General features: G+C 45.8%; 1 protein-coding gene across 6 annotated transcripts; it reads left to right on the forward strand.

The window, feature by feature from the left end:
* The first annotated feature begins 3,908 nt into the window (after positions 1-3,908).
* On the forward strand, positions 3,909-10,353 carry GIMAP1 (GTPase, IMAP family member 1). Of its 6 annotated transcripts, none has more exons than XM_027101535.1 (4): positions 3,909-4,119; positions 4,870-4,991; positions 8,311-8,395; positions 9,352-10,353. In XM_027101535.1, exons 2-4 carry the CDS (start codon positions 4,980-4,982, stop codon positions 10,209-10,211), a joined length of 957 nt encoding a protein of 318 aa, XP_026957336.1. In that variant the 5' UTR covers positions 3,909-4,119; positions 4,870-4,979; the 3' UTR covers positions 10,212-10,353. The 6 variants fall into 6 exon arrangements, with proteins under 6 accessions (XP_026957336.1, XP_026957334.1, XP_026957337.1 ...); XM_027101533.1 differs by having other exon boundaries at positions 8,311-8,359; positions 9,280-10,353; XM_027101538.1 differs by having other exon boundaries at positions 3,913-4,119; positions 8,311-8,359.
* Positions 10,354-10,803: the final 450 nt, after the last annotated feature.

A 10,803-nucleotide genomic window follows, 5' to 3' on the forward strand; every position in this document is an offset into this window, starting at 1 on the left:
AGTAAAAACACTCAACAAACTATGAAGAGAAGGAAAATTCGACAACCTTGTAAAAGACATCTGTGAAAATTCTGCAGCTAGTACCATACTTAATAATGGGAGACTGAAAGCTTTCCTGCTAAGATTAGATATAAGACAAGGATATCTGTTCTTGTCACTTCATTTCAACTTTGTTCCAGAGGTTCTAACTAGAGCAATTAGGTAAGAAAAGACACTGTTCAAAAACGAGGTGAAGAGGGATGCAAAGATGGTTCCATAGCCACAAATCAATCAATGTGATTCACCACGTTAACAACATAAAGAATAAAAACCATATGATCGGAACAGGATAGAAAGCCCAGAGATAAACCCACGCACATATGGTCACCTTATCTGTGATAAAGGAGGCAAGAATATACAGTGGAGAAAAGACAGCCTCTTCATTAAGTGGTGCTGGGAAAACTGGACAGGTACATGTAAAAGTATGAAATTAGAGCACTCCCTAACACCATACACAAAAATAAACTCAAAATGGATTAAAGACCAAAATGTAAGGCCAGACACTATCAAACTCTTAGAGGAAAACATAGGCAGAACACTCTATGACATAAATCACAGCAAGATCCTTTTTGGCCCACCTCCTAGAGAAATGGAAATAAAAACAAAAATAAACAAATGGGACCTAATGAAACTTCAAAGCTTTTGCACAGCAAAGGAAACCATAAACAAGACGAAAAGACAACCCTCAGAATGGGAGAAAATATTTGTAAACAAAGCAACTGACAAAGGATTAATCTCCAAAATATACAAGAAGCTCTTGCAGCTCAATAACAAAGAAACAAACAACCCAGTCCAAAAATGGGCAGAAGACCTAAATAGACATTTCTCCAAAGAAGATATACAGATTGCCAACAAACACATGAAAGGATGCTCAACATCATTAATCATTAGAGAAATGGAAATCAAAACTACAATGAGATATCATCTCACACCAGTCAGAATGGCCATCATCGAAAAATCTAGAAACAATAAATGCTGGAGAGGGTGTGGAGGAAAGGGAACCCTCTTGCACTGTTGGTGGGAATGTAAATTGATACAGCCACTATGGAGAACAGTATGGAGGTTCCTTAAAAAACTACAAATAGAACTACCATACGACCCCAGCAATCCCACTACTGGGCATATACCCTGAGAAAACCATAATTCAGAAAGAGTCATGTACCAAAATGTTCATTGCAGCTCTATTTACAATAGCCAGGACATGGAAGCAACCTAAGTGTCCATCGACAGATGAATGGATAAAGAAGATGTGGCACATATATACAATGGAATATTACTCAGCCATAAAAAGAAATGAAATTGAGTTATTTGTAGTGAGGTGGATGGATCTAGAGTCCGTCATACAGAGTAAAGTAAGTCAGAAAGAGAAAAACAAATACCGTATGCTAACACATATATATGGAATCTAAGAAAAAAAGAAAAAAAAGGTCATGAAGAACCTAGGGGCAAGACGGGAATAAAGACACAGACCTACTAGAGAATGGACTTGAGGATATGGGGAGGGGGAAGGGTAAGCTGTGACAAAGTGAGAGAGTGGCATGGACATATATACACTACCAAACATAAAATAGATAGCTAGTGGGAAGCAGCCGCATAGCACAGGGAGATCAGCTCGGTGCTTTGTGACCACCTAGAGGGGTGGGATAGGGAGGGTGGGAGGGAGGGAGACGCAAGAGGGAAGAGGTATGGGAACATATGTATATGTATAACTGATTCACTTTGTTATAAAGCAGAAACTAACACACCATTGTAAAGCAATTATACTCCAATAAAGACGTTAAAAAAAGAAAACAAAAAAAAAACACCATATGATCATCTCAATAGATACAGAAAAAGCATTTGACAAAATTCAACAACATTTCATGATAAAATCTCTCAAGAAACTGGATACAAAGGTAACAAACCTCTAATAATAAAGGTCATATACAATAAGCCCAGAGCTATACTCAACAGTGGAAAGCTAGAAGCTTTTCCTATAAGATCAGGAAAAATACAAGAATGCCCACTCTCACCACTTCTATTCAATATAGTACTGGAAGTCCCAGGCAGAGCAATTAGCAAGAGAAAGAAATAAAAGACATCTAAATCAGAAAGGAAGAAGTAAAACTGTCTCTATTTTCAGATGACATGATCTTATATATAGAAAATTTTAAAGACTCCACTCAAAAAATGTGATAAGTAATAGGCAAATCCAATGAAGTTGTGGGATACAAAATCATATACAAAAATCAGTTGCATTTCGAAACACTAATAATGATTTATGAGAAAAAGAAATTAAGAAAATAATCCCATTTACAGTAGCATCAGAAAGAATAAAACACCTAGGAATAAATTTAAGAAAGGAGGTCAAAGACCTGCACATGAAAATTATAAGACATTGATAAAAGAAATTAAAAGACACAAATAAATGAAAATGTATTCCATGCTCATGGATTGAAAGAATTAATATTGTTAAAATACTACCATACTACCCAAAAGCATCTACAGATTCAATGCAGTTCCTATCAAAATTCCAACGGTGTTTTTCAGAAACAGAAAAAACAATCCTAAAATTTGTAAGGAAGCACAAAATATTTCAAATAGCCAAAGCGGTCAGAGAATGACAAATACTGTATGATATCACTTTTTTATGTGGAATTTTTAAAAGCCAAATTCATAGAAATTGAGAGTAGAATGGTGATTACCAGGGGCTGGGAAATGGGAGAAATGGGGAGATGCTGGTCAAAGAGTACAAACTTCCACGTAGAAGATGAGTAGGTCTGGGGATCCAATGCACAGCACAGTGATTATAGTGTAATTCTGTATTATCTACTTGAGAATTGCTAAGAGAGTAGATCTTACATGTTCTCACCACCAAAAAGAAATGGTAATTATGTGTCATGATGCAGGTGTTAGCTAATGTTATGGCAGTAATCATTCTGAAATATAAAAGTGTATCAAATCAACACATCATGCACTTTAAACACATACATTGTTATATGTCAATTATACCTCAATAAAGCTGGAGGGTATGGGCAGGGGGCAGAGTGTGTGGGGGGTGACCAGGTGGAGTTCAGTGGGAGTTGGGTTCTTCACTAAAGAGCTGGCAGGAATGGGTGAACATCACACCCCAGCCCATTAGCTTCAGATGAAGTTAATCCCCTCACTATATCCGTGGAAAGTCAGCTCCAGAAGGTTGAAGTGAGTTAGGCAAGATCACACGGTTTGTTAATAATCTAACCAGGTCCAGGGCATGTGTCACCAAAATACTTCTCTCCACACAATGATTGGCTATTTTACTCACCTTTCTCATGACCCTCCTAAGAGGAGAAACAGTCACTTGAGTTGGAGGTACTAACAGAGATGGCTAGGTTAAGCCCTGTATAAAGATTTTCTGTCTTCTGCCGGCTGTCCTATTTTTAATAGCTGGAAAAGCCCTCCTTTTCTTTCAGAATGAAGAGACTTTGCGTGTGATGTTCCTAGCAGGTAGGACCACTTTGGTGGCATTGTCCACTCTGAGGTTCACTCAGAGATTCCTCTCAAATTCCTGGGGAAGGAAGGCCATTTTATTTTGTTTTTTAAAAATGCCTGAAAAGCAAAAGAAAACTGGAGATAAGATTGCTGGTCAAAGGTCAGAAACAAAACGAGTCCTCAGAAACCTAAAGTGCTCTTCCCCACTGAGGTTATAGACCCTGCCAGGGACAAGATGCTGGTGTCACAGGAACCTCTGGAAAACAGTACCATAGCCCAAAGCAGCGGGTGGGATTCGCAATGACAACATTGCACACCCACCACCTCACTGGCCAATGTTTCTGTCTCTTTAAGTCATCACCACTGGCCCCCCCTCCCTGAGCTTCCTGAACTCTGAGGTCTGAGAGGCACAGAGACTTCCTCCATGTGTGGAGAGGAAACCGCCCACTGCACCCACAGTCCGAGGGCAGGCGGTAGGTCAGGAGCTTCTTGGAGCCAGCGTTAGAGCCTGTCGCCAATCCTGCAGGAACAGTGAGCACAAAGGAAAAGGAACCAGCCCGGAGCAGGACCTGTGGGGAACAGGAAGAGCTCTGCCTGTGTGAAGCTGGCTGAGTGAGCAGCTGCGTTCTAGTAAGTTTGTGAAAAGGGGGCAGGATCTAGAAACGGTAACTTCATGTGCCTCTAGGTTTGTAAGGTTTTTCTGAGTGTCAAACACAGTAAGTTCAGAAGAACAGGTAATCTTCTCGAGCTCTGCAGCGCACATGCTCTTCTTTGGGACTAAATTCTCTCTCCTTCCCTACTCCCTTAGTCCTTCTGCTAGAACTACCGCAGAAGGCAATGAACACTCCCCAAATGCATGTGCAGCAAATGCAAAAGATATTCCTGGGGACTTATAAGGGAAGCTAACCTCAGAACAAGTTACAAAGTGAAAATTCTGTATATATCTGAGCTGAACCCTCCTAAAACCTCCACTCTCCTTAGCGCTATCCACAATAGTGCAAGAGACAGCTAAGGTTGTGAACTTGGTCCTCAACCCTTGCCCTACATGATCACTTGAACATCTGCTCCCCACCCCAAACTGGGCTCTGTGGGCTGCTCTGGTGTCAATTAAGGGAGTTTGTTGATTTCTAGACACAAAATAAGGAATCACATTATGTGATTTAGCCCTGGGGTAAACTTTACAGAAGCTTTGGAGGGGTGGGGTGATGGGGGTGGGGTGGGTAACGGAGTAGCGGGGGGCAGCGGCAGGAGAGTTACTGCAGAGACACCCACAGCTTTGGCTTGAGCTCTAGGCAAACCTACCGTCTAAGTCCTTTGGCCAGAGACAGGTTACTCAGCCAACCTCTCCCTTTGCTTTTGCGTCGTTGTTGGTGCCAATAGGGGGAGAACACAGTTACCTGTAGGAACCAGGTGGGCGACCTGAAGAGGTAGAATTTGAATTGGACGTTGAAGCACAGACAGGACTCAGGCAGAAATGTGTGGTGGGATGAATGGTCCACAAGGTGGGTTGGAAAAGGCCCTGAAATCTGCTGTTTGTGGAGGGGCTGACTAGGGAGGGGATTAGGTGGGAATGAGGCTGGAGTAGACTGAGGGGAGACTGTGCTGTCGTGTTCAGGCACTCGTGTGATCAGGCAAACTTGACCACAGAACGTTTAATTGTATTAAATAATGTTGGAGTGGGTATTTTACTTCAAAAAGCCTCAGGTTTGAGGCAAGAACATAAAGAGCTGGAGGGGAGCATCCCAGTCTCTCCAGCACACAGATTATATTTAGACTTATTTATTTACTTATTTTTTACTGAAGTATAATTGACTTACAATATTATATTACTTTCGGGTATACAACATAGTGATTCTGCATTTTTATACTTATGCTCCATATAAAGTTAATATAAAATATTAATTAACTATATTGCCTGTGCTGTGCATTACATTGGTGTATCTTAGTTATTTTATACCCAGTAGTTTGTACCTCTTAATCCCCTTCCCCATCTTGCCCCTTCCCCCACCCCTCTCCCCAATGGTAAACACTAGTTTATTCTCTGTGTTTGTGAGTCTATTTCTGTTTTGTTATATTCCTCTGTTTGCTTTATTTTAAATTCCACATATAAGTGGAAACATACAGCATTTGTCTTTCTCTGTCTGACTTACTTCACTAAGCATAATCCCCTACAGGTCCATCTATGTTGTTGCAGATGGAAAGATTTCATTCTTTTTTATCTTTTTCATTCTTTTTTTATGAGTAATATTCCATTATATCTACCTATCTGTATATATATGACACCTTCTTCATTCATCTGTTGATGGGCACTTAGGTTGCTTCCATATCTCGGTTATTATCAATAATGCTGCTATGAACATTGGGGTGCACACGTCTTTTTGAATTCGTGTTTTCATTTTCTTTGGATATATACCCAGGAATGAATTGCTGGATGATATGGTAGTTCTATTTTTAATTTTTTGAGGAACCTTCATACTGTTTTCCACCGTGGCTGTACCAATTGACATTCCTGCTATCAGTGTACTAGGGTCCCCTTTCTCTACATCCTCGTCAACAACACCAGTTGTTTCTTGTTTTCGGATGACACCATTCTGACAGGGGTGCTCCGTGCTTCCTGTACCTGATATCTGTTTCCCTTTTCAGGTTAGGAAAGTTTTCAATTACAATTTCACCAAATACATTTTCTACCCCTTTCTCTCTCTTTTTCTGGGACCTCTATCATGTGAATGTTAGCACACTTGACCTTTTCCCAGAGGTCCCATAAACTCTCCTCATTTTTTTAAATGTGTTTTTGTTTTTGCTGTACTGATTGGATGATTTCCACTAGTCTGTCTTCTGTGTTCTTCTACATCGCCTAATCTGCTCTTAATTCCTTCTAGCGAATTTTTCATTTCAGTTATCGTATTCTTCAGCTCTGACTGGTTTTTGCATTTTCTAATTCTCTGCCGAAGTTCCCACTGTGTTCATCTGTTTACCCAAGTTCAGTTAGCATTTTTATTACTATTGCTTTGGACTCTTTGGCAGGTAAATTATTATCTCTGTTTCATTAGGGGTTTTTTCCTGGGGTTTTATCTTGTTCTTTCATTTAAAACACATCCCTTTGTTTTCTCATGTTGTTTGACTTTCTCTGTGTGTCTCTATGAAATTAGGTGAAACGGTTACCTGTCCAGGTCTCAAAGGCATGTCCTTGTGGGTAGCAACCCTTTGCAGTGTGCCTGTCACCAGTGGCTTTGGTGGGAGAGCTGGACGTGAAGTGAGCGGGGACTGCTTCTTCTCCCACAGTGTGCTGGCGGCCACCACCTTGGTGGGAAGCAAGGCTGGAGGCAGAGGGCTAGAGGCAGAGCCAGGTGCCAGCCAGGGCTTCTCCTCGGCTCAGGGCTAGTTGTTAGCCTATTGTGGGAGGAGTCAAGGACCAAGGGGCTGGGCAGGAGTCCTAAGGGAGTTGGGCTTCCCCCAGATGTGACGACAGTCTTCACCTTGGCTGGGGGTGTGGCCAGGGCCTGCGAGCCTGAGGCTGCTCTTCTGAGCTGCCTCTACTTTTTCCTCAGTGTGTACCCCTTGGTTGGAGGCAGGATAGAGAGCCAGAGGGGTTGAAGCCACACACCGGAGCTCTCTCTGCTCCTTCCCTGGTGCACACATGCCCACTGGCAATGGCAGCCTCGGCCTTTGTGGGGGGCAGTGCTGGAGCAGTAGGGGCTGGAATGGGAGCCTGGAGAGGGCTGGGAGGTGCTCTGGGGCAGTCCCGGCAGGCTGGCCAGAGCACCAGGCAGTCTTTAATGTACTGCCTCTGCACTGGGACTGAGAGCAAGCATGCTTGTGCTCTTCAAGACCAGAGTGTCAGGTTCTTACAGCCCTCCAGTAAGCCCTACTGATTTTCAAACCAGCTAAGGGGGCTCATCTTCCCAGTGTCAAGCCCAGGCCTGCGGTGCCTAGTAGGTGGCTCAAACTCCCCACTCCGCAGGGAGGATCCCCAAGCCTGGGATCGCCCCTTCCGCTTCTAGGTCCCCACTAGGGACTCAGGTCCCAACTAGATTGCGTCTCCTCCCCTGTACCAGACTCCATGTGGTCCTTTCTTTACAGCCTGATTGTAGAAAAGCCATTTTGCTAGTCTTCAGGTCATTCTCAAAGAGAGTTGCTCTGTACGTAGCTGTAGCTTGGATGTGTTCATGGGGGCAGGTGAGCTCGGGGTCTCCCTCCTCCACCTTCTGGATCCCACCTCCTAGACATATTAGGACGAGCCAAATTTTGTGGTTTTCTGAGCACAGAGTCAGGAGCTTTCCAGGTCAGCTTGGGAAAAATGTCTGTTTTCTGATTTCCAAAACCAAAATTCCAAGTTTCTTCTTGTTTCCCAGGCCAACAACCCTAAGGTAGGTCTTAAGTCAGTGAGCAAACTTTCTTGTTCTCAGGGTTTGACAAACCCCCCACCCCACCCCCAGCTGCTGAACCTCCAGGGAAAACTTATTTTCTACAACTTACGTCACTGACATAGAATTACCTGGGAAAATGAACATCAAAAGCTTATTCATTGACATAGAGTAAGTGTTGTCATCTCCCCTCTGCTCTGTGCATTTCGAGGCCCTGAAAAGACAGCACAAGCTCACCGGGTGTTCTCATAGTATCATCCCAACCACAGACCGAGCTCTTCCACTGTCTTCCCTAAATTCTGATGCTCGGAGAGGGCAGGAACTATGACATTTTCACTGTGGTGTCACCAGCATTTTGGGCTTTGCCTGACACCTAGTAGGTAGTTTTACCGATGAATGAATAATGAACGAGTGAACGAATGAAAAAATAAATAACTTGTGTTGGGGACACTTTCAGGGAATCATGAGAGGACAGAAGACAGCAAGAGATGAAGAAAACGCCTATGGTAAGAACATGCCTCACAACGCGTGTTTGCCCCCAGGTATGAGCTCTGGATAGTAAGGGGGATGGGCTAACTCAAAACTGAACAGAGAGAAGCCCCAGAGGTTTCTCGATGCTGGGATGAAACAGCAAAGAGCCCTGGGGCTGTCATTTGACCTAGATCTCTGCCCCTGACCTGCTGTGAGATGTTGAGTTCTTTGACTAACCCGCACCTCCGTCCCTAAGGTAAAATGAATAAACCTCCTCTGATCTCCACAGAAGGGGGTGTAGAGGGAATCCAACTGTATACTAGAGGGAACATGACTCACCAGGTAGAAGGTGTTAGGGAACAAGGATGGAGGGTTAACCAGGTATCTTATTAGGCAGCAGGTCTAAGAGAGAGGAGAGGATGAGGAGGGAAAGAGGGAGGGGAGAAGAGATGGTCTCATCTTATCCTCCCAACAGCCCTATGAGGACGGCGCTACATTAATGATCCCATTTGTGCAGGAGAGGTTTAGCACTTAGATTAAGCAGCTTCCCAGGGTTACACTGCTGGCCGGGGGTGGGGCTGTGATTCAGACCGAGGGTGTGGGACACCAGACAGCCCTCGTGGCCAGGCCCACTGGCCCTCCTGCCTATCTTCAGTAAGAGGGTATCTGGGGAAGTAAGGCAGAGGCCACTGAAGTTGTCCAATAGGGAGCAGCTCTGCGCAGTGTGGATGGCAGGTCATGTCACACGAAGTAATGGCCTGTATCATACAGGGATGTCCTCTACAGAAACGTTCACCGGGTGCTGGTGCACCTACAGGTGCATGTGTGATGCCAAAGAGGGAAGAAATAGACGGGTAGAGATCCCCCGGAGTTCACAGATCTCCGACCAGGGCACTCAGTAAAGGTTTGGTCCGAAAAGCAGAAGTCGAAGCACTCTGTTCTCCTTTGTTCAAAGGCATCCAGGGGACCCGGGTGCCAGGATATGTGCTTTCAGGTTCGGGAGCTTACAGATCATTGGTGCTCACAGGTTTAGAAGCCCGCGAGTCTGCCCTGCAGGAGCCCAGGCTGCGGCTCCTCCTGGCCGGGAGGTCAGGGACTGGGAAAAGCGCCACGGGAAACAGCATCCTGGGCCAGAAGCGCTTCCTCTCCAGGCTCGGGGCGACGTCGGTGACCCGGACCTGCGCCACGGGCAGCTTCAGGTGGGCCAAGTGGGACGTGGAAATCATTGACACCCCGGACCTCTTCAGCTCCAAAGTCTCCCAGACAGACCCGGGCTGCGCGGAGAGAGGCCGCTGCTACCTGCTCTCGGCGCCGGGGCCCCACGCCCTGCTCCTGGTGACCCAGCTGGGCCGCTTCACGGCCCAGGACCAGCAGGCCTGGAGTGGGGTGAAGGCGCTGTTCGGGGACGGCATCGTGACGCGCACCATCGTGGTCTTCACCCGCGAGGAAGACCTGGCTGGGGGCTCGCTGCAGCATTACGTGCGCGACACCGAGAACCACGCGCTCAGGGAGCTGGTGGCCGAGTGTGGGGACCGCTTCTGCGCCTTCGACAACCGAGCCGCCGGCGGGAAGCGGGAGGCGCAGGTGATGGCGCTGATGGGGCTGGTGGAGGAGCTGGTGAGGCACCACGGCGGCGCTCCCTACACCAACGACCTGTACAGCCTGGCGCAGGCCCTGGGGGGCGCGGACCCCGCGGAGAGGCTGCGCAGGGTGGCGGAGCGAGTGGCCTTCTGCGAGCAGAGGCGGCGGGAGCGCTGGCCGCTGACCTGGCTGTGGTGGCCCAAGGCGCGGGGGAACTGGCGTAAGCTGGGCGTGTGCACCCTAATGGGCGCCCTGGTCCTGCTCTACCTGCTCTACAGGCACCGGCCAGAGGCCGTGACAGGGTGATATTCAGTTTTGCAGGTAACCTGGCAAGAAAGGAAATGAACACTTGGGTCTGAAGGGGGATTTCAAAGGAATCAGTTTTCAAGAGTTTCATATTTCCTCCAGTAAACAGTTTTAAAATAAAGTTGTGCCATTTTAAAACGTCCTTAAAACGTGTTAGTGAGCTTGATGTTTCGGTCCTCTCTTGAAAAATAGTGGAATGACTGGTGATTTTTAGTAGAAAATGGGTTCATAGCAAAGGGAAAACAGCTATTTTTATTTTGAGCTTGTGTTTGTTTGTTTAGACACTGCCTTCCTCCCTTTGGACTGCTATTTAAAAAAAACAAAAACAAAAAAACACAGACTGCATGGCTTAGAAACCACAGACATTTATTTCTCACACTTCTGGAGGCTGGAAGTCCAAAATCACGGTCCGGTTGGAGGGAGAGCCCTCTCTGAGATTGCAGACTGCCAGCTTCTGGCTGTGTCCTCACCTGGATGGAAGGGGCACTTTGGCAAGGGCACTAATCCCAATCATGAGGAATCTACCCTCATGACCTAATAACCTCCCGCTGACCCCATCTCCTAATACCATCCTCTCCAGATTAGGTTTTCA

This window comes from Aethalodelphis obliquidens, unplaced genomic scaffold, assembly GCF_003676395.1.
Source record: "Aethalodelphis obliquidens isolate GAN/ISIS:26980383/991018 unplaced genomic scaffold, ASM367639v1 scaffold5, whole genome shotgun sequence".
In the NCBI taxonomy this organism is placed as follows: Eukaryota; Metazoa; Chordata; class Mammalia; order Artiodactyla; family Delphinidae; genus Aethalodelphis; species Aethalodelphis obliquidens.

Coding starts and splice junctions, on each gene's coding strand:
- GIMAP1 (XM_027101533.1), top strand. Junction 8,360..9,279: donor AGATGAAGAAAACGCCTATG/GTAAGAACATGC, acceptor CTTTGTTCAAAG/GCATCCAGGGGACCCGGGTG.